This window comes from Oncorhynchus nerka, linkage group LG27 (genome assembly GCF_034236695.1).
Source record: "Oncorhynchus nerka isolate Pitt River linkage group LG27, Oner_Uvic_2.0, whole genome shotgun sequence".
Classification (NCBI taxonomy): Eukaryota; Metazoa; Chordata; class Actinopteri; order Salmoniformes; family Salmonidae; genus Oncorhynchus; species Oncorhynchus nerka.
Window position 1 is genome coordinate 8,224,158 of NC_088422.1, and position 24,208 is coordinate 8,248,365.

A 24,208-nucleotide genomic window follows, 5' to 3' on the forward strand; every position below is an offset into this window, starting at 1 on the left:
GGACCCCACAGGCTTTACTGTGAAAATACGTTGCTATGTGTTGTCTCAGTTATAACAATGCAATAGCCATGTATTTAGCAGTAGGTTGGTCTCCTGCATAATAGCAATTCTTTACAAAACCCTCTCTTCACGTCTCACCAGAGACGTGACACAACCTAACTAGATCCAGACACAAAGAGAAACTTCTCCCAAAGGGACTATGAAATAAGGCACGGTATTAAACAGAAATAGATATGTATGTATTACCATCATGTTCTCCATTCAATCCCACTATGTACTAAGTTGGCTACCAGCCACCTAGGAACTTCAACCCTCATTTAACAGAGCGGAGAACAACAGCTCAAAATAAAAGTAAGATGATTGTCCACATAAGCCAACTTTTTCCCGCAGGAAAAGTTGTGATACTCTCTTCACATCTCCTAAGAGATGTGATATAGTCAGATACATTACTCCAAGCAAAAACGAAAACATAATCCAAAAAGGAAAAATATCCTAAACAGTTGTCTCTGTAAGCAAGCTAGCATAAGGGCCTTAGAGGGACGTCGCGATGGGGGGGAAGTCTGTTTTTGCCTCCTCGTGTAGTGACATAGACAGACCAGTCGTAGAATTAGTAGGGTTCCAAGTAGCAGAGGGGTCCAAGTCCAATTGGCAAAATGACTATAGTGGTCCAAGAAACTGGCCGGTGGATCAGTTAACAGTCCAATATGCTATAGATAGCTAGCAGTCCTGAGGGGCCTGTTGGGATCCTCGGGCAGATTATGTCGGTATTCCAGTCGTCAAGGATCGGCGGGGTTCCGTGCCCAGCGGAAGGGGTCCGGATATTGTAGCCGAGGAGTGGGCTTCATGAGTAGCCCAGGAGCCCTAGCCGGGAGATGAGTCTAGCATGGACTAGCTCCAGGCTAGTTGGTGCTTGCTTCGGGACGAAAACTTTAGCCAGGATTAGTCAACCCGGGTTGCATTTAGTAGTAGTAGCAGTAGTAGCAGTAGTAGTAGTAGTAGTAGTGTTAGCAGTAATGGTAGCAGTGGTAGAAGTAGTAGTAGAAGTTGTGTGTCAGGTAAAGAGAGACCAGCTCAGTGTTGACAGCTCAGTGTTGACATCTCAGTGTTGACAGCTCAGTTTTGACAGCACAGTGTTGACAGCACAGTGTTGACAGCTCAGTGATGACATCTCAGTGATGACAGCTCAGTTTTGACAGCACAGTGTTGACAGCTCAGTGTTGACAGCTCAGTGATGACAGCTCAGTGTTGACAGCTCAGTTTTGACAGCACAGTGTTGACAGCTCAGTGTTGACAGCTCAGTGATGACATCTCAGTGTTGACAGCTCAGTGTTGACAGCACAGTGTTGACAGCTCAGTGTTGACAGGTCAGTGATGACATCTCAGTGTTGACAGCTCAACTGTGTACGGTAGAGAATCATCCAAGACAAACAATGTCCAAACACTGATGTCTTACAAAGTTACATTTCTTTATTTCAACAATATCAGTCTCATGTGGTAACAGAGTTCCATTGGGATAATTTCCCAGCATCAATATGAGACATCACCATGGTAACTGGAAGCTACATCCACATCACAGATTACTACCCACTGGGTAATGGGCTCAACTAACATACCATAATAAACACATGTATTACTCATCAATCCTTCACTGTGACCTCTGAACCCTGAACCAAATGCTACGTGAGCAGAGCGTAGCCTGTCTGTCCACTAGCGAGAACTGTAGAGATACGTTTAAGGTTTCAACTTGAAACATAACAAGTTGAAACCTTAAACGAGTCAATCACCACCTTCCGTGATTGGACTTATGTTTTATCGATGAATCTATTGTTAAGTCGTGTTATTGATATAGTAATGAAGCTGTCACTTCAATGCAACCTTTAATATTATAAATGCTTGTTGTGCGTTTCGATGTTTTCAAAAACTTTTTTTTTTTATCTCCTTCCGGAGACACCTGAAACCCCACCTCTTTAAGGAATACCTACGATAGGATAAAGTAATCCCTCTCACCCCCCCTTAAAAGATTTAGATGCACTACTGTTCCACTGGATGTCATAAGGTGAATGCACCAATTTGTAAGTCGCTCTGGATAAGAGCGTCTGCTAAATGACTTAAATGTAAATGTAAATGTATCATAACAACAGCAGTATCCTGATGAACTTTGATTGATGAAGGTCAGCAAATAGAAAACAACAGTGTGACTGTAGTAAAATAATAACACTGCTATGTTTCTCTCACAGTGGAGGAAAATACAGTAACTAGTCTCCTCTCTAACTAGTCTCCTCTCTAACTAGTCTCCTCTCTAACTAGTCTCCTCTCTAACTAGTCTCCTCTCTAACTAGTCTCCTCTCTAACCCCTACACAAAACAGTTGTCTCTATCTGGTCTCCTCTCTAACCCCTACACAAAACAGTTGTCTGTAACTAGTCTCCTCTCTAACCCCTACACAAAACAGTTGTCTGTAACTAGTCTCCTCTCTAACCCCTACACAAAACAGTTGTCTCTGTAACTAGTCTCCTCTCTAACCCCTACACAAAACAGTTGTCTCTAACTAGTCTCCTCTCTAACCTCTACACAAAACAGTTGTCTCTATCTGGTCTCCTCTCTAACCCCTACACAAAACAGTTGTCTCTATCTGGTCTCCTCTCTAACCCCTACACAAAACAGTTGTCTCTATCTGGTCTCCTCTCTAACTAGTCTCCTCTCTAACCCCTACACAAAACAGTTGTCTCTATCTGGTCTCCTCTCTATCTAGTCTCCTCTCTAACTCCTACACAAAACAGTTGTCTCTATCTGGTCTCCTCTCTAACTAGTCTCCTCTCTAACCCCTACACAAAACAGTTGTCTCTATCTGGTCTCCTCTCTATCTAGTCTCCTCTCTAACCCCTACACAAAACAGTTGTCTCTCTAACTAGTCTCCTCTCTAACCCCTACACAAAACAGTTGTCTCTCTAACTAGTCTCCTCTCTAACCCCTACACAAAACAGTTGTCTCTGTAACTAGTCTCCTCTCTAACCCCTACACAAAACAGTTGTCTCTATAACTAGTCTCCTCTCTAACCCCTACACAAAACAGTTGTCTCTCTAACTAGTCTCCTCTCTAACCCCTACACAAAACAGTTGTCTCTCTAACTAGTCTCCTCTCTAACCCCTACACAAAACAGTTGTCTCTCTAACTAGTCTCCTCTCTAACCCCTACACAAAACAGTTGTCTCTCTAACTAGTCTCCTCTCTAACCCCTACACAAAACAGTTGTCTCTGTAACTAGTCTCCTCTCTAACCCCTACACAAAACAGTTGTCTCTGTAACTAGTCTCCTCTCTAACCCCTACACAAAACAGTTGTCTCTATAACTAGTCTCCTCTCTAACCCCTACACAAAACAGTTGTCTCTATCTGGTCTCCTCTCTAACCCCTACACAAAACAGTTGTCTCTAACTAGTCTCCTCTCTAACCCCTACACAAAACAGTTGTCTCTCTATCTAGTCTCCTCTCTAACCCCTACACAAAACAGTTGTCTCTCTAACTAGTCTCCTCTCTAACCCCTACACAAAACAGTTGTCTCTCTAACTAGTCTCCTCTCTAACCCCTACACAAAACAGTTGTCTCTGTAACTAGTCTCCTCTCTAACCCCTACACAAAACAGTTGTCTCTCTAACTAGTCTCCTCTCTAACCCCTACACAAAACAGTTGTCTCTCTAACTAGTCTCCTCTCTAACCCCTACACAAAACAGTTGTCTCTGTAACTAGTCTCCTCTCTAACCCCTACACAAAACAGTTGTCTCTGTTACTAGTCTCCTCTCTAACCCCTACACAAAACAGTTGTCTCTGTAACTAGTCTCCTCTCTAACCCCTACACAAAACAGTTGTCTCTGTTACTAGTCTCCTCTCTAACCCCTACACAAAACAGTTGTCTCTCTAACTAGTCTCCTCTCTAACCCCTACACAAAACAGTTGTCTCTGTAACTAGTCTCCTCTCTAACCCCTACACAAAACAGTTGTCTCTGTAACTAGTCTCCTCTCTAACCCCTACACAAAACAGTTGTCTCTCTAACTAGTCTCCTCTCTAACCCCTACACAAAACAGTTGTCTCTCTAACTAGTCTCCTCTCTAACCCCTACACAAAACAGTTGTCTCTCTAACTGGTCTCCTCTCTAACCCCTACACAAAACAGTTGTCTCTATAACTAGTCTCCTCTCTAACCCCTACACAAAACAGTTGTCTCTATAACTAGTCTCCTCTCTAACCCCTACACAAAACAGTTGTCTCTGTAACTAGTCTCCTCTCTAACCCCTACACAAAACAGTTGTCTCTGTAACTAGTCTCCTCTCTAACCCCAACACAAAACAGTTGTCTCTCTAACTAGTCTCCTCTCTAACCCCTACACAAAACAGTTGTCTCTCTAACTAGTCTCCTCTCTAACCCCTACACAAAACAGTTGTCTCTCTATCTGGTCTCCTCTCTAACCCCTACACAAAACAGTTGTCTCTCTAACTAGTCTCCTCTCTAACCCCTACACAAAACAGTTCTCTCTATCTAGTCTCCTCTCTAACCCCTACACAAAACAGTTGTCTCTCTATCTAGTCTCCTCTCTAACCCCTACACAAAACAGTTGTCTCTCTATCTGTTCTCCTCTCTAACCCCTACACAAAACAGTTGTCTCTCTAACTGGTCTCCTCTCTAACCCCTACACAAAACAGTTGTCTCTATCTGGTCTCCTCTCTAACCCCTACACAAAACAGTTGTCTCTCTAACTGGTCTCCTCTCTAACCCCTACACAAAACAGTTGTCTCTATCTGGTCTCCTCTCTAACCCCTACACAAAACAGTTGTCTCTCTAACTGGTCTCCTCTCTAACCCCTACACAAAACAGTTGTCTCTCTAACTAGTCTCCTCTCTAACCCCTACACAAAACAGTTGTCTCTCTATCTGGTATCCTCTCTAACCCCTACACAAAACAGTTGTCTCTCTAACTAGTCTCCTCTCTAACCCCTACACATAACAGTTGTCTCTCTAACTAGTCTCCTCTCTAACCCCTACACAAAACAGTTGTCTCTCTAACTGGTCTCCTCTCTAATCCCTACACAAAACAGTTGTCTCTATCTGGTCTCCTCTCTAACCCCTACACATAACAGTTGTCTCTCTATCTGGTCTCCTCTCTAACCCCTACACAAAACAGTTGTCTCTCTATTTGGTCTCCTCTCTAACCCCTACACAAAACAGTTGTCTCTCTAACTGGTCTCCTCTCTAACCCCTACACAAAACAGTTGTCTCTCTATCTGGTCTCCTCTCTAACCCCTACACAAAACAGTTGTCTCTATCTGGTCTCCTCTCTAACCCCTACACAAAACAGTTGTCTCTCTATCTGGTCTCCTCTCTAACCCCTACACAAAACAGTTGTCTCGAACTAGTCTCCTCTCTAACCCCTACACAAAACAGTTGTCTCTAACTAGTCTCCTCTCTAACCCCTACACAAAACAGTTGTCTCTATCTAGTCTCCTCTCTAACACAAAACAGTTGTCTCTCTAACTAGTCTCCTCTCTAATCCCTACACAAAACAGTTGTCTCTCTAACTAGTCTCCTCTCTAACCCCTACAAAAAAACAGTTGTCTCTCTAACTAGTCTCCTCTCTAACCCCTACACAAAACAGTTGTCTCTCTATCTGGTATCCTCTCTAACCCCTACACAAAACAGTTGTCTCTCTAACTAGTCTCCTCTCTAACCCCTACACATAACAGTTGTCTCTCTAACTAGTCTCCTCTCTAACCCCTACACAAAACAGTTGTCTCTCTAACTGGTCTCCTCTCTAATCCCTACACAAAACAGTTGTCTCTATCTGGTCTCCTCTCTAACCCCTACACATAACAGTTGTCTCTCTATCTGGTCTCCTCTCTAACCCCTACACAAAACAGTTGTCTCTCTATTTGGTCTCCTCTCTAACCCCTACACAAAACAGTTGTCTCTCTAACTGGTCTCCTCTCTAACCCCTACACAAAACAGTTGTCTCTCTATCTGGTCTCCTCTCTAACCCCTACACAAAACAGTTGTCTCTCTATCTGGTCTCCTCTCTAACCCCTACACAAAACAGTTGTCTCGAACTAGTCTCCTCTCTAACCCCTACACAAAACAGTTGTCTCTAACTAGTCTCCTCTCTAACCCCTACACAAAACAGTTGTCTCTATCTAGTCTCCTCTCTAACACAAAACAGTTGTCTCTCTAACTAGTCTCCTCTCTAATCCCTACACAAAACAGTTGTCTCTCTAACTAGTCTCCTCTCTAACCCCTACAAAAAAACAGTTGTCTCTCTAACTAGTCTCCTCTCTAACCCCAACACAAAACATGTGTCTCTATCTAGTCTGCTCTCTAACCCCTACACAAAACAGTTGTCCCTCTAACTAGTCTCCTCTCTAACCCCTACACAAAACAGTTGTCTCTATCTGGTCTCCTCTCTAACCCCTACACAAAACAGTTGTCTCTATCTGGTCTCCTCTCTAACCCCTACACAAAACAGTTGTCTCTCTAACTGGTCTCCTCTCTAACCCCTACACAAAACAGTTCTCTCTATCTAGTCTCCTCTCTAACCCCTACACAAAACAGTTGTCTCTCTAACTAGTCTCCTCTCTAACCCCTACACAAAACAGTTGTCTCTCTATCTGTTCTCCTCTCTAACCCCTACACAAAACAGTTGTCTCTCTAACTGGTCTCCTCTCTAACCCCTACACAAAACAGTTGTCTCTATCTGGTCTCCTCTCTAACCCCTACACAAAACAGTTGTCTCTCTATCTGGTCTCCTCTCTAACCCCTACACAAAACAGTTGTCTCTCTAACTAGTCTCCTCTCTAACCCCTACACAAAACAGTTGTCTCTCTAACTAGTCTCCTCTCTAACCCCTACACAAAACAGTTGTCTCTCTAACTGGTCTCCTCTCTAACCCCTACACAAAACAGTTGTCTCTCTAACTGGTCTCCTCTCTAACCCCTACACAAAACAGTTGTCTCTCTATCTGGTCTCCTCTCTAACCCCTACACAAAACAGTTGTCTCTCTAACTGGTCTCCTCTCTAACCCCTACACAAAACAGTTGTCTCTCTATCTGGTCTCCTCTCTAACCCCTACACAAAACAGTTGTCTCTATCTGGTCTCCTCTCTTACCCCTACACAAAACAGTTGTCTCTCTATCTGGTCTCCTCTCTAACCCCTACACAAAACAGTTGTCTCTATCTGGTCTCCTCTCTAACCCCTACACAAAACAGTTGTCTCTAACGAGTCTCCTCTCTAACCCCTACACAAAACAGTTGTCTCTCTATCCTCTCTTATCCCTACACAAAACAGTTGTCTCTCCAACTAGTCTCCTCTCTAACCCCTACACAAAACAGTTGTCTCGAACTAGTCTCCTCTCTAACCCCTACACAAAACAGTTGTCTCTAACTAGTCTCCTCTCTAACCCCTACACAAAACAGTTGTCTCTATCTAGTCTCCTCTCTAACACAAAACAGTTGTCTCTCTAACTAGTCTCCTCTCTAATCCCTACACAAAACAGTTGTCTCTCTAACTAGTCTCCTCTCTAACCCCTACAAAAAAACAGTTGTCTCTCTAACTAGTCTCCTCTCTAACCCCAACACAAAACATGTGTCTCTATCTAGTCTGCTCTCTAACCCCTACACAAAACAGTTGTCCCTCTAACTAGTCTCCTCTCTAACCCCTACACAAAACAGTTGTCTCGAACTAGTCTCCTCTCTAACCCCTAAACAAAACAGTTGTCTCATCCAACTCATCCGTCTTCCCTCTCTTCCTCCTCTAATTCCTATTGGTTCTCGCTGTGCATGTTGCCTGCTCATCTCACTGGTTATATACACCTCCTCTGAGTTCTGTTTCAGTCTCTTTATCTCTCTATCCTTCTCCTTCATCTGTCTATTCTTCTCCTCCATCTGTCTGCTGAACTCCCTCTGTATCTTTGTCTGTGAGATCATGATGTTCCTCTGTAACTCAGGCAGGATTATCTTCATCAGGTTTCTCTGTGCTTCAACTCTGGCCTCTCCTTCATAGTTCTCCATCTCCTGTCTGTGTCTCTCCTCCATCTCCTTCCTCTCATTCTCTCTCTTCTCTCTAAATCTCTCCAGCTTTCTCTCCATCTCCTCCCTCCTATCAGACTCCCTCTTCAGCTCCCTCTCCAGCTCTCTTTTCTTCTCCTCATCCCTCTCTTCTTTCACCTGTCTCTCCAGTTCACTGGTTCTTTCACTGAGTGTTTTGATATCTCCCTCATGTTCCTGGATCACTCCCTCTATCTTTATCAGAGAGTCCTGCAACTCCTTCTGAAGCCTCTCTCTCAAGTCTCTCTCCTCCCTCTGTTTCCTCTCTCCTCTCTCTCTCTGGATGTTTCCCTCCATCTCTCTAACCTGGTCCTCTGCCTCCTGGTAGGTCTGACTGCTGTAGAATCTCTCTCTGTTTCCTGCCACCATCTCCTCTACCTGATCCAGCAGCTCTGATACCTGAGTGTCATGGGCCCTCTCTTTAATGTTGAGGACGTGGTACCTGCTCCCACTTTTCTCTACAAGCTGCTGGAGGTCCTGACTTCCTGCTTGGAGAAACTCCTCAATGCTCTGCTCTTTCAGTCCATCATCATGGGTGAATAGAATCACAGTGTGTCCCCAACAACCCTCCCCAAACATCTCCTCTATTCTCTCCAGCACCCCTCTCTCCTCACCCTTAGAGGGCTCCACTGGTATGACCAGGAGGAAGGCGTGGGGTCCCGGGGCAGACAGACGGACACAGAGCCCCACATCCTGTCTCATATCCTCCAGAGAGAGTCCAGGACAGAACCAGTCTGGAGTGTCCACCAGCACCAGCCGTCTCCCACACACGTCCCCCTCTCTCCTCTTACTCCTCTGGGTCACTGCAGAGGGGCTGGCCTGGGCCCCAAACTCCTCTCTGCCCAGGATGGTGTTTCCTGCTGCACTCCTCCCAGCCCCAGTCCTCCCCAGCAGCACCAGTCTCAGCTCAGACACACTGGGAGACACTGGGGAGTCTGGACTGCTGCTCTCTCCTCCCACTGCAACACAACACACAGCACTGATCAACACTCTGACTCTCTGGAGGAGGTACAACAGTGTGAAATATATCATAAAAATCTACATCCATAACTCACTATGTGGAGGAGGTAACTCCATGCTGTTTGTCCTCCTCAGTGGAAGTGTGGGGTCTGTATCTGAGGTCTCTCCTCCCACTGTAACACAACATAGAGAACTGGTCAACATACTGACTCATCAGAGACACATTTTAAACATAGTATAAACAAACTACAAATACATTAAACATCATAGTGAAATATAGATTATTGGAGAAAATAGAGAATATCAAGATTGATGACAGTTTGAGACAATATTGATAACTCACTAAGTGGAAGGATGGTTCACTATAGACTAGAAACAGTAGGAGACAACAGGACAATATTGATAACTCACTAAGTGAAGGATGGTCCACTATAGACTAGAAACAGTAGGAGACAACAGGACAATATTGATAACTCACTAAGTGAAGGATGGTCCACTATAGACTAGAAACAGTAGGAGACAACAGGACAATATTGATAACTCACTAAGTGAAGGATGGTCCACTATAGACTAGAAACAGTAGGAGACAACAGGACAATATTGATAACTCACTGTTTAGAGGAAACTCCATGCTGTGTCTCCTCCTGACTGGGAGGATGGAACCTGTATCTGACGTCTCTCCATGTTCTAAAATAATAGAACAACCATTTAGAATGGGAACATTTACCTCAGTGACACATGAAGGCACATAGACCTACTGAAGGGGAGTTCTGGGTTTCTACTGAAATGTTAAGTATCACATATCTCACTCACCAGTCATCTGGGCTGAGATCTCTCTTCTCAGTCTCTCTACCTCAGTCTTCACATCACATATCTGTTGAGCTGAAATAACAAAGGAGGACTAGGATCTGAATTCTGTGTTAAAGACTTTAGACAGAAATATGATGCAGAGGGAAAGTATGAAGTGATGGACAACAATATTCACAACTCAGTGGAGAGTCGACAATAACCTGAGAATTGAGGAAAGTACAGAAGACTAAATGTATTAATGGTGTGAATAATCTCACCCAGTTCAGCATTTTCATTGTTGACATCCTCCACCTGTTTGTCTCTTTCCTTTAACTGGTTCTCTCTCTCCTCTAGTAGGTTGTCTTTCTCTTCTACTTCCTGTCTCCTCTCTTTTACTTCCTGTCTCCTCTCTTTAAGTTCATTTTCTTTTCCCTCCAGTAGTTTGTCTCTCTCTTCCAGATGTTTGTCTCTCTCTTCCAGTAGTTTGTCTCTCGCTTCCAGTAGTTTGTCTCTCTCTCCCAGTCTATAGTTTCTGTCCTCTAGTTGAAGGTCTCTTTCCTTAATTGTTTTGTCTTTGTCTCCTAGTTCAATCTGCTTCTCCTTTATTTCATTTTCTTTTTCCTTCAGTAGTTTGTCTCTCTCTTCCAGATGTTTGTCTCTCTCTTCCAGTAGTTTGTCTCTCTCTTCCAGTAGTCTGTCCTTCTCCCCCAGTCTGTGGTTTCTGTCCTCTAGTTGAAGGTATTTTTCCTGCAGTAGTTTGTCTCTCTCTTCCAGTAGTCTGTCCTTCTCTTCCAGTCTGTGGTTTCTGTCCTCTAGTTGAAGGTCTTTTCCCTCCAGTTGTTTGACTCTCTCTTCCAGTAGTCTGTCCTTCTCTCCCAGTCTGTGGTTGCTGTCCTCTAGTTGAAGGTCTCTATCCTTTAGTTGTTTGTCTCTCTCTTCCAGTAGTTTGTCCTTCTCTCCCAGTCTGTGGTTCCTGTCCTCTAGTTGAAGGTCTTTTCCCTCCAGTAGGACTCTGAAGTTCTCTACTTGGCTGTTCTTGTCCTGCAGGTACTTTCTCAGAGCCTCTAGTTGAATGTTTCTATCCTTTAGTTGCTTGTCTTTCTCTTCCAGTTGCTTGTCTTTCTCTTCTAATAGTTTCTCCCTCTGTTCCATTATCTGGTTCTTCTCCTCCAGGATTCTCTCTTTCTCTATCACTTCCTGGGTCATATCAACCAGGAGTTTCTCTTTCTCTCTCACTTCCTGGGTCATATAATCCAGGAGTCTCTCTTTCTCTCTCACTTCCTGGGTCATATCATCCAGTTGTGTGTCTTTCTGTCTCACTTCCTGGGTCATATCATCCAGTTGTGTGTCTTTCTCTCTCACTTCCTGGGTCATATCATCCAGGAGTCTCTCTTTCTCTCTCACTTCCTGGGTCATATCATCCAGGAGTCTCTCTTTCTCTCTCACTCCCTGGGTCATATCATCCAGGAGTCTCTCTTTCTCTCTCACTTCCTGGATCATATCATCCAGTTGTGTGTCTTTCTCCTTTAGTTGTTCCATCATCTCCTGTCTTAATATCTCTTTTAATTATTTTTCCATCTTCAACTCTGAGAGCAATTAACATAATTAATTGGTTGTTTGAATAAGTAATGTATTAATTAATTCAATAGTATGTCTATAAAGACATTATCATTTGATGGAGGTGGTACAATTATTAGTAATTATTTCCTCCAGTCAACAGTTATCTGAGCTGAACCAATCATCAACTGGTCTATTGACTATTTGATACGTTACAAATGAATTAGTCTGAATAACAGAATGACATCACTCATGTTCCCTGATTCAATCCTCTCTCCTCCAGACTCTCTCATACTTACCAAGCTCACCAGCTGATGCCTCCCTCTTCAGCTTGTCCTCCTGGGTCTCACATTGTAAATACCGTGATCCTGAGTCTATGGTGTAAAACAGAGAGGTGAGTTCTGTGTGGTAGACGACATAACTATTTACAGAACAAACTGTCACGCCTTGGTCATTGTATTTTGTGTTTTTGTTATATGTTTGGGGAGGCCAGGGTGTGACATGGGTTTATATGTTGTTTTCGTATTGGGGTTTGTATTATTTGGGATCGCGGCTATTAGGGGTGTGTCTAGTTAGGCTTGGCTGCCTGAGGCAGTTCTCAATTAGAGTCAGGTGCTTCTCGTTGTCTCGGATTGGGAACCGTATTTAGGCAGCCTTAGTTTCGCTTTGTAGTTCGTGGGTGATTGTTCCTGTCTCTGTGTAGTTTCACCAGATAGGCTGTAATTAGGTTTCACGTTCCGTTTGTTGTTTTGTTTATGAGTTATTTCATGTATCGCTATTTTCTACATTAAAGTCATGAGTAACCACCACGCTGCATTTCGGTCCTCTCTTTCTACAAACGAAGAACGCCGTTACACAAACAGGACCAATCAGATTTCTCCTGTCACTCAAGCCTCCCTCAAGTAGGGACTGTGGGCACCAATGAGATCTGGTTAACTTCATAAATAATGTTGTTTTGTTATTGGTCTTTCTCTGATCAAATGATTATTGTCATTGTTTGTGATAACCAGCATTGGGCTCTATGTCAGATACAGGATATTGTGTCAGGAGGCAGGGTTCTCTGGAATATACATTCAGTAGAATGTGAAGAACATATGACATCATAATACAACCTACCTTGAGAACATTTGGGGAGAGTATTGATAAATGTAAAGAAACTGATTTCATTTGTAGCCTTGAAGAAGACACACTGCTGTTCACAAGGCCTGTAGTTTTTATAGTATCAGATTAACACTCTGGTCTGTTCTTTGTCTTGTGTTATTGGTTGTCAATAAACAAAACAGATAAATAAGTAATTACTCACCTATTCTGATCATCCATTATCCAAGATGGAGAGTCATGAATAATGATCATGTAAAACAGAATACATTAGTTATTACTGTTCATTAAATTTCTGTCTCATTACATAATTTAATGAAATACCATACATCATATTGATATGACTGTTCATCACATTCATTACTAATGCACATCTCGGGAAATGGATGTAAGCAGTGCTACTATTGGAATAGTCTAAAAATCACAGAATGATTCATACTGGGACATCAAACTGAATTCAAGCTGATTCTATTTTCATTTCGGAGTGTGAAATGTTGTTATCTATGGCAGATATATTGTGGGAGGACTATGTGAAATATTGACCTCCATGGCCGATATATAGTGGGAGGACTATGTGAAATGTTGACCTCTATGGCAGATATATAGTGGGAGGACTATGTGAAATATTGACCTCTGTGGCAGATATATAGTGGGAGGACTATGTGAAATATTGACCTCTATGGCAGATACAGTGCCTTGCGAAAGTATTCGGCCCCCTTGAACTTTGCGACCTTCTGCCACATTTCAGGCTTCAAACATAAAGATATAAAACTGTATTTTTTTGTGAAGAATCAACAACAAGTGGGACACAATCATGAATTGGAACGACATTTATTGGATATTTCAAACTTTTTTAACAAATCAAAAACTGAAAAATTTGGCGTGCAAAATGATTCAGCTCCCTTAAGTTAATACTTTGTAGCGCCACCTTTTGCTGCGATTACAGCTGTAAGTTGCTTGGGGTATGTCTCTATCAGTTTTGCACATCGAGAGACTGAAATTTTTTCCCATTCCTCCTTGCAAAACAGCTCGAGCTCAGTGAGGTTGGATGGAGAGCATTTGTGAACAGCAGTTTTCAGTTCTTTCCACAGATTCTCGATTGGATTCAGGTCTGGACTTTGACTTGGCCATTCTAACACCTGGATATGTTTATTTTTGAACCATTCCATTGTAGATTTTGCTTTATGTTTTGGATCATTGTCTTGTTGGAAGACAAATCTCCGTCCCAGTCTCAGGTCTTTTGCAGACTCCATCAGGTTTTCTTCCAGAAAGGTCCTGTATTTGGTGTGTTCAGGGTGATGAGCTGTGTTGCTTTTACGCCAAACATAACGTTTTGCATTGTTGCCAAAAAGTTCAATTTTGGTTTCATCTGACCAGAGCACCTTCTTCCACATGTTTGGTGTGTCTCCCAGGTGGCTTGTGGCAAACTTTAAACGACACTTTTTATGGATATCTTTAAGAAATGGCTTTCTTATTGCCACTCTTCCATAAAGGCCAGATTTGTGCAATATACGACTGATTGTTGTCCTATGGACAGAGTCTCCCACCTCAGCTGTAGATCTCTGCAGTTCATCCAGAGTGATCATGGGCCTCTTGGCTGCATCTCTGATCAGTCTTCTCCTTGTATGAGCTGAAGGTTTAGAGGGACGGCCAGGTCTTGGTAGATTTGCAGTGGTCTGATACTCCTTCCATTTCAATATTATTGCTTGCACAGTGCTCCTTGGGATGTTTAAAGCTTGGGAAATCTTTTTGCATCCAAATCCGGCTTTAAACTTCTTCACAACAGTATCTCGGACCTGCCTGGTGTGTTCCTTGTTCTTCATGATGCTCTCTGCGCTTTTAACGGACCTCTGAGACTATCACAGTGCAGGTGCATTTATACGGAGACTTGATTACACACAAGTGGATTGTATTTACCATCATTAGTCATTTAGGTCAACATTGGATCATTCAGAGATCCTCACTGAACTTCTGGAGAGAGTTTGCTGCACTGAAAGTAAAGGGGCTGAATCATTTTGCACGCCCAATTTTTCAGTTTTTGATTTGTTAAAAAAGTTTGAAATATCCAATAAATGTTGTTCCACTTCATGATTGTGTCCCACTTGTTGATTCTTCAGAAAAAAAATACAGTTTTATATCTTTATGTTTGAAGCCTGAAATGTGGCAAAAGGTCGCAAAGTTCAAGGGGGCCGAATACTTTCGCAAGGCACTGTATATAGTGGGAGGACTATGTGAAATATTGACCTCTATGGCAGATATATTGAGGAAGGACTATGTGAAATATTGACCTCTATGGCAGATATATAGTGGGAGGACTATGTGAAATATTGACCTCTATGGCAGATATATAGTGGGAGGACTATGTGAAATGGAAAGGAAAGGGGGATACCTAGTCAGTTGTCCAACTGAATGTATTCAACTGAGATGTGTCTTCCGCATTTAACTCAACCCCTCTAAAATGTTGAGCTCTACAACAGATATTTTGTGGGAGGGATATGTGAAATGTTGACATCTTTGGCAGATATATTGTGGGAGAACTCTGTGAAATATTGACCTCAATGCCAGATATATTGTGGGAGGACTATGTGAAATATTGACCTCTATGGCAGATATATAGTGGGAGGACTATGTGAAATATTGACGTCAATGGCAGATATATAGTGGGAGGACTATATGAAAGGGAAAGGAAAGGGGGATACCTAGTCAGTTGTCCAACTGAATGTTTTCAACTGAGATATGTCTTCCGCTTTTGACTCAACCCCTCTGAAATGTTGACCTCTATGGCAGATATATTGTGGGAGGTCTATGATATGAAAATTCTGGATAATTTGAAGAACATCTATACATCTTAATCCAACCTACCTTGAGAACATTTGGGGAGAGTATTGATAAATGTAAAGAAACTGAATTAATTTGTAGCCTTGAAGAATACACACTGCTGTTCACAAGGCCTGTAGTTTTTATAGTATCAGATTAACACTCTGGTCTGTTCTTTGTCTTGTGTTACTGGTTGTCAATAAACAAAACAGACAAATAAGTAAATACTCACCCTCATCTGATCATCCATTATCCAAGATGGAGAGTCATGAATAATGATCATGTAAAACAGAATGCATTAGTTATTATTGGTCATTGAATTTTTGTCTCATTAATATAATTTAATAAAACACCATACTTCATATTGAAATGACTGTTCATCACATTCATTACTAATGTACATCTAGGGAAAGGGATGTAAGCAGTGCTACTATTGGAACAGTCTAAACATCACAGAATGATTCATACTGGGACATCAAACTGATTTCAAGCTGATTCCATGTTAATTTCGAAGTGAGAAATGTTGAACTCAAAAGCAGATATATTGTGGGAGGCCTATGTGAAATATTGACCTCAATGCCAGATATATTGTGGGAGGGCTATGTGAAATATTGACCTCAATGCCAGATATATTGTGGGAGGGCTAAGTGAAATATTGACCTCATTGCCAGATATATTGTGGGAGGCCTATGTGAAATATTGACCTCAATGACAAATATAGTGTGGGAGGCCTATGTGAAATATTGATCTCAATGACATATATATTGTGGGAGGCCTATGTGAAATATTGACCTCAATGCCAGATATATTGTGGGAGGACTATGTGAAATATTGACCTCAATGCCAGAACTATTGTGGGAGGACTATGTGAAATATTAACCTCAATGCCAGATATATTGTGGGAGGACTATGTGAAATATTGATTTAAATGCCAGATATATTGTGGGAGAACTATGTGAAATATTGACCTCAATGCCAGATATATAGTGGGAGGGCTATGTGAAATATTGACTTAAATGCCAGATATATTGTGGGAGGACTATGTGAAATATTGACCTCAATGCCAGAAATATTGTGGGAGGACTATGTGAAATATTGATTTAAATGCCAGACATATAGTGGGAGGACTATGTGAAGGACTATGTGAAATATTGACCTCCATGGCAGATATATTGTGAAAGGGAAAGGAAAGGGGGATACCTAGTCAGCTGTCCAACTGAATGTATTCAACTGAGATGTGTCTTCCGCATTTAACTCAACCCCTCTAAAATGTTGAGCTCTACAACAGATATTTTGTGGGAGGGATATGTGAAATGTTGACATCTTTGGCAGATATATTGTGGGAGAGCTATGTGAAATATTGACCTCTATGGCAGATATATAGTGGGAGAACTATGTGAAATATTGACCTCTATGGCAGATATATAGTGGGAGGACTATGTGAAATATTGACCTCTATGGCAGATATATAGTGGGAGGACTATGTGAAATATTGACCTCTATGGCAGATATATTGTGAAAGGGAAAGGAAAGCGGGATACCTAGTCAGTTGTCCAACTGAATGTATTCAACTGAGATGTGTCTTCCGCATTTAACTCAACCCCTCTAAAATGTTGAGCTCTACAACAGATACTTTGTGGGAGGGATATGTGAAATATTGACCTCTATGGCAGATATATTGTGGGAGGACTATGTGAAATATTAACCTCTATGGCAGATATATAGTGGGAGGACTATGTGAAATATTGACCTCAATGGCAGATATATAGTGGGAGGACTATATGAAAGGGAAAGGAAAGGGGGATACCTAGTCAGTTGTCCAACTGAATGTTTTCAACTGAGATGTGTCTTCCGCTTTTCACTCAACCCCTCTGAAATGTTGACCTCTATGGCAGATATATTGTGGGAGGTCTATGATATGAAAATTCTGGATAATTTGAAGAACATCTATACATCTTAATCCAACCTACCTTGAGAACATTTGGGGAGAGTATTGATAAATGTAAAGAAACTGAATTAATTTGTAGCCTTGAAGAATACACACTGCTGTTCACAAGGCCTGTAGTTTTTATAGTATCAGATTAACACTCTGGTCTGTTCTTTGTCTTGTGTTACTGGTTGTCAATAAACAAAACAGACAAATAAGTAAATACTCACCCTCATCTGATCATCCATTATCAAAGATGGAGAGTTATGATTAATGATCATGTAAAACAGAATGCATTAGTTATTATTGTTCATTGAATTTTTGTCTCATTACAATAATTTAATAAAACACCATACTTCATATTGGAATGACTGTTCATCACATTCATTACTAATGTACATCTAGGGAAAGAGATGTAAGCAGTGCTACTATTGGAACAGTCTAAACATCACAAAATGATTCATACTGGGACATCAAACTGATTTCAAGCTGATTCCATGTTAATTTCGAAGTGAGAAATGTTGACCTCAATGCCAGATAGATTGTGGGAGGGCTATGTGAAATATTGACCTCAATGCCAGATATATTGTGGGAGGGCTAAGTGAAATATTGACCTCAATGCCAGATATATTGTGGGAGGGCTAAGTGAAATATTGACCTCAATGACAGATATATTGTGGGAGGCCTATGTGAAATATTGACCTCAATGCCAGATATATTGTGGGAGGCCTATGTGAAATATTGACCTCAATGACAAATATAGTGTGGGAGGCCTATGTGAAATATTGATCTCAATGACATATATATTGTGGGAGGCCTATGTGAAATATTGACCTCAATGCCAGATATATTGTGGGAGGACTATGTGAAATATTGACCTCAATGCCAGAACTATTGTGGGAGGACTATGTGAAATATTGACCTCAATGCCAGATATATTGTGGGAGGACTATGTGAAATATTGACTTAAATGCCAGATATATTGTGGGAGGACTATGTGAAATATTGACCTCAATGCCAGATATATAGTGGGAGGGCTATGTGAAATATTGACTTAAATGCCAGATATATTGTGGGAGGACAATGTGAAATATTGACCTCAATGCCAGATATATTGTGGGAGGACTATGTGAAATATTGACTTAAATGCCAGATATATTGTGGGAGGACTATGTGAAATATTGACCTCAATGCAAGATATATTGTGGGAGGGCTATGTGAAATATTGAACTCAATGCCAGATATATTGTTGGAGGACTAAGTGAAAGGGAAGTTAAAGGGAAAAATGGATTCCTAGTCAGTTGTCCAACTGAATGTATTGTACTGAAATATGTCTTCCACATTTAACTCAACCCCTCTGACATGTTGAGCTCTACAACAGATATTTTGTGGGAGGGATATGTGAAATGTTGACATCTTTGGCAGATATATTGTGGGAGAACTATGTGAAATATTGACCTCAATGCCAGATATATTGTGGGAGGACTATGTGAAATATTGACCTCTATGGCAGATATATAGTGGGAGGACTATGTGAAATATTGACCTCAATTGCAGATATATAGTGGGAGGACTATGTGAAATGGAAAGGAAAGGGGGATACCTAGTCAGTTGTCCAAATGAATGTGTTCAACTGAGATGTGTCTTCCGCTTTTCACTCAACCCCTCTGAAATGTTGACCTCTATGGCAGATATATTGTGGGAGGTCTATGATATGAAAATTCTGGATAATTTGAAGAACATCTATACATCTTAATCCAACCTACCTTGAGAACATTTGGGGAGAGTATTGATAAATGTAAAGAAACTGAATTAATTTGTAGCCTTGAAGAATACACACTGCTGTTCACAAGGCCTGTAGTTTTTATAGTATCAGATTAACACTCTGGTCTGTTCTTTGTCTTGTGTTACTGGTTGTCAATAAACAAAACAGACAAATAAGTAAATACTCACCCTCATCTGATCATCCATTATCCAAGATGGAGAGTCATGAATAATGATAATGTAAAACAGAATGCATTATTGGTCATTGAATGTCTGTCTCATTACATAATTTAATGAAATACCATACATCACATTGGGATGACTGTTCATCACATTCATTACTAATGTACATCTAGGGAAAGGGATGTAAGCAGCACTACTATGTGAGCAGTCTGAGAATGACTGAATGCTTCATAATAAGACATCAAGCTAAATTCAAGCTGATTCTATTTTCATTTTGGAGTGTGAAATGTTGTTCTCTATGGCAGATATATTGTGGGAGGGCTATGTGAAATATTGACCTCCATGGTAGATATATTGTGGGAGGACTATGTGAAATATTGACCTCTATGGCAGATATATAGTGGGAGGACTATGTGAAATATTGACCTCTATAGCAGATATATAGTGGGGGACTATGTGAAATATTGACCTCTATAGCAGATATATAGTGTGAGGACTATGTGAAATATTGACCTCTATAGCAGATATATAGTGGGAGGACTATGTGAAGGACTATGTGAAATATTGACCTCCATGGCAGATATATTGTGAAAGGGAAAGGAAAGGGGGATACCTAGTCAGCTGTCCAACTGAATGTATTCAACTGAGATGTGTCTTCCGCATTTAACTCAACCCCTCTAAAATGTTGAGCTCTACAACAGATATTTTGTGGGAGGGATATGTGAAATGTTGACATCTTTGGCAGATATATTGTGGGAGAACTATGTGAAACTTTGACCTCCATAGCAGATATATTGTGGGAGAACTATGTGAAATGTTGACCTCCATAGCAGATATATTGTAGGAGATCTATGATATGAAAATTCTGGATAATTTGAAGAACAGCTATACATCTTTATCCAACCAACCTTGAGAACATTTGGGGAGAGTATTGATAAATGAAAATAAACTGATTTAAATTGTAGCCTTAAAAAATACACACTGCTGTTCACAAGGCCTGTAGTTTTTATAGTATCAGATTAACACTCTGGTCTGTTCTTTGTCTTTTTAAAATGTATTTTATTTCACCTTTATTTAACCAGGTAGACCTTACATTAGTGATGGTAATATGCATTGTAACAAGTTGATATTCAGAATGAATCTAGTCTACTCATCTGTAACTCCTACTATGAACTCCTACCTACATGAGAAAGTACAAGTGTTCTGTACAGGGAAAGAGACTGGTTGTTATTGTTGTTGTTTAGGTGTTTAGAAACATTACTGGAGTTCTAGAACACTTACCTCCTCTGATCCATAAACCCACTGCAGCCTCCTCCTTCTGTTCTCCATGGATGACCTGACAGATGTAGACTCCTGTATCTGACTCCCTGAAGTATCTCAGCCTCAGAGACACGTTGCCTCTCTTCAGCTCCTGGGTGATCAGACTCACTCTGCCCTCATAGCCACTCCTCTCTGTCACCTGGCCATTCTTATACAGGTAAATACACTCTGTCCTTTTAAACCACCTGATCGTCGTGGCAACAGCACTGGTGTCAGGTGAGAGGTGACAGGGGAGGGTGACCTCTTTACCAACTTTAACCTCCAAATAGACTTCTGAGGTGAGTTTAAACTGATCTGTTCAGAAAGAGAGAACATTTCATGTTTAATGACATCATCTGTGTCAGGAACTCAATAGACATACAACAACCAGGACCATGTCAATTCTAAAATACAACCCCCACAATCCCAGACAGACAGATTCATTTGAAGGAAAGTCTATATGTCATAGAAGAATGTGATGCTACAATCTAGAATGATATTATCCCATTTGTTCCCACATCTTTCCCAGACATGCCACTATGCTAATCTTATGCCACTAGTAGCCTAACATGTCATCCATTTTGATTATTTATTTCTTTATTTAAAAGTATGTTTTATTGTTGGTCACAGTTGTGACAGAGTGCTCTGTCTATAATAACATGAACAGATATTTACCCCTATTCCTCAACCTCAATATCTATATACCTCAGCCCACTTACCAACGCACCTAAACTCAATGACACACACACCCCAGCCCTGTTACCCCCATGCCCTAACCCCAACACCCACATGCCAATACCCTCAAACCTATACAATCAAGTACAGATACAGGCATATCCTGTCCCTAAATGACGTGTGTGTTACTCAAGACCCCAGTTCCTTTGCCAATACACCTCATCCCTGTTACTTTCCTATCTCAGCCCTGTTACTTTCCTATCTCATCCCTGTTACCCACTTTCCTTAGGCCTGTATTCCCCAAGTCACCAACAGTAAAAATCTCTGATTTAAACATCAGTGAAGGTTAATGGATAATGGTAATATCAGTAAAGGTTCATGGATAATGGTAACATCAGTAAAGGTTCATGGATAATGGTAACATCAGTAATGGTTCATGGATAATGGTAACATCAGTAAAGGTTCATGGATAATGGTAACATCAGTAAAGGTTCATGGATAATGGTAACATCAATAATGGTTCATGGATAATGGTAACATCAGTAAAGGTTCATGGATAATGGTAACATCAGTAAAGGTTCATGGATAATGGTAATATCAGTAAAGGTTCATGGATAATGGTAACATAAGTAAATGGTCATGGATAATGGTAACATCAGTAAAGGTTCATGGATAATGGTAACATCAGTAAAGGTTCATGGATAATGGTAACATCAGTAAAGGTTCATGGATAATGGTAACATAAGTAAATGGTCATGGATAATGGTAACATCAGTAAAGGTTCATGGATAATGGTAACATCAGTAAAGGTTCATGGATAATGGTAACATCAGTAAAGGTTCATGGATAATGGTAACATCAGTAAAGGTTCATGGATAATGGTAACATCAGTAAAGGTTAATGGATAATGGTAATATCAATAAAGGTTAATGGATAATGGTAACATCAGTAAAGGTTCATGGATAATGGTAACATCAGTAAAGGTTAATTGATAATGGTAACATCAGTAAAGGTTAATGGATAATGGTAACACCAGTAAAGGTTCATGGATAATGGTAACATCAGTAAAGGTTCATGGATAATGGTAACATCAGTAAAGGTTCATGGATAATGGTAACATCAGTAAAGGTTCATGGATAATGGTAACATCAGTAAAGGTTCATGGATAATGGTAACATCAGTAAAGGTTAATCGATAATGGTAACATCAGTAAAGGTTAATGGATAATGGTAATATCAGTAAAGGTGAATGGATAATGGTAACATCAGTAAAGGTTCATGGATAATGGTAACATCAGTAAAGGTTCATGGATAATGGTAACATCCATAAAGGTTCATGGATAATGGTAAATGCTAATCCGCATCCACAAAAATATGTGAAAGTGTCCATAAATCACTCAGGGTGGTCCCCCATGCATAGAGGGCCGTAGTATGGTACTCCCATAGTGGGCATGCATATGAGGAGTACCGGTAAGTGCATTTAGGACAGTATTTAAATTTTTAGGTTCCCAGGTGCCTATTTCAAATCACCAGTTGCACGGATGTATAGGGGCGCCCATGGATAGAGGGCCGTAGTAGGGTGCTCCTATAGCGGGCATGAATATCTGTCACACCGGTAAGTGCATTTTGGACCATGTTTTAATTTTTAGGTTCCCAGGTGCCTATTTTCAATCACCAGTTGCACAGAGGTATATCCTAATCCGCATCCACAACAATATTTTAAACAGTCCATAAAGCACTCAGGACGGGCCCCCATGGAAAGAGGGCCGTAGTATGATAGTCCCATAGTGGGCATTAATATCAGAATGACCGACAAGTGCATTTAGGAGAGTATTTGAATTTTTAGGTTCCCAGGTGCCTATTTTCAATCACCAGTTGCACAGAGGTCAATGCTAATCCGCATCCACAAAAATATGTGAAAGTGTCCATAAATCACTCAGGGTGGGCCCCCATGGATAGAGGGCCGTAGTATGGTACTCCCATAGTGGGCATGAATATCAGGAACACTGGCAGGTGCATTTAGGACAGTATTTTAATTTTTAGGTTCCCAGGTGCCTATTTCAAATCACCAGTTGCACGGATGTATGAGGGCGCCCATGGATAAAGGTCCGTAGTAGGGTGCTCCCATAGCGGGCATGGATTTCTGGAACACCGCTAAGTGTAATTAGGTTACCAGGTGCCGATTGTCAATCACCAGGTGCACGGCTGAGAAAAGTGGGGACTCTGTCATTTTTCGACCAAATTCTGACATTTTCAAAAAATGATTAAAAATACTTCCCGAAGGGCTAGAGGTCCCAAATTTCGTCTCATACTCTCTCTCGTGATGGGCAACAAGTAGAGCATGTAAAAAACAATTCGCATCCACAGGCACCTATGCTCCCGGTAACATGCACTTTTTTTTCCAAAACTTAAAACACGATTTCCTATAAAAATGTTTTATACAAAAACGGTTTTAATGAAATGAAAATGCTCGTCTATGTGTGCCCTTTCGTGCAAAAAAAACCCCATCCAGATTGGATGTGTACTTTTTGATTTATTCACGTTTTGGTGTCCCGGAATTTGACCCACAATGGCGGAGTAGCCCTTTCAGTTTCCGGGCTTCCATCGATAAATTGGCCTGCCCGGTTAATACATACATTTACATTTACATTTAAGTCATTTAGCAGACGCTCTTATCCAGAGCGACTTACAAATTGGTGCATTCACCTTATGACATCCAGTGGAACAGTAGTGCATCTAAATCTTTTAAGGGGGGAGGGGGTGAGAGGGATTACTTTTTCCTATCCTAGGTATTCCTTAAAAAATGATTTCAAATGTCTCCGGAAGGTGGTGATTGACTCCGCTGTCCTGGCGTCGTGATAGTTTGTTCCACCATTGGGGGCCAGAGAGCAGCGAACAGTTTTGACTGGGCTGAGCAGGAACTGTATTCTCCTGGTAGGGACATGCACAGGCCAAAACGTGGATGAACGAGTTTCCTTAAAATGTTTGGGTGTAAAACCTTTTAAGAGCCTGGAGGTACTGAGGTGCCCTTTCCCCTTTACAAAAACCCCATCCAGATTG

General features: G+C 41.2%; 2 protein-coding genes across 4 annotated transcripts in view; both read right to left on the reverse strand.

Moving 5' to 3' along the window:
• Window positions 1-1,445: 1,445 nt before the first annotated feature.
• Window positions 1,446-12,226, reverse strand: LOC135565257 (trichohyalin-like). Of its 2 annotated transcripts, none has more exons than XM_065011365.1 (6): window positions 11,686-12,226; window positions 10,108-11,378; window positions 9,854-9,922; window positions 9,653-9,727; window positions 9,136-9,213; window positions 1,446-9,039 (listed from the first exon to the last, which is right to left on the reverse strand). In XM_065011365.1, the coding sequence occupies exons 2-6, from the start codon at window positions 11,369-11,371 to the stop codon at window positions 7,670-7,672; spliced, it is 2,856 nt and encodes a 951-aa protein (XP_064867437.1). In that variant the 5' UTR covers window positions 11,372-11,378; window positions 11,686-12,226; the 3' UTR covers window positions 1,446-7,669. The 2 variants fall into 2 exon arrangements, with proteins under 2 accessions (XP_064867437.1, XP_064867436.1); XM_065011364.1 differs by having other exon boundaries at window positions 10,108-11,415.
• Window positions 12,227-14,754: 2,528 nt separating this feature from the next.
• The window catches only part of LOC115124099 (butyrophilin-like protein 1), a 110,056-nt gene continuing 100,602 nt past the window's right edge, over window positions 14,755-24,208 (reverse strand). For both annotated transcript variants that reach the window (XR_010461428.1, XM_029653472.2), the window contains exon 3: window positions 14,755-20,789. Coding sequence is in view for 1 of the 2 variants with exons in the window: in XM_029653472.2 (XP_029509332.1) it covers window positions 20,416-20,789 (374 nt within the window). In the remaining variant the exon portion in view is untranslated. The remainder of the gene's footprint in view (window positions 20,790-24,208) is intronic.

What these genes read in the sequence shown, in the direction of transcription:
- LOC135565257 (XM_065011365.1), bottom strand. Translation starts at nt 11,371, where the DNA reads ATGATGGAACAACTAAAGGAGAAAGACACACAACTGGATGATATGATC. An exon ending in CAATGAAAATGCTGAACTGG is followed by an intron (nt 9,923 to 10,107) that starts GTGAGATTATTC and finishes TTGTTATTTCAG; the next exon opens with CTCAACAGATATGTGATGTG. An exon ending in CATGGAGTTTCCTCTAAACA is followed by an intron (nt 9,214 to 9,652) that starts GTGAGTTATCAA and finishes GTTGTGTTACAG; the next exon opens with TGGGAGGAGAGACCTCAGAT.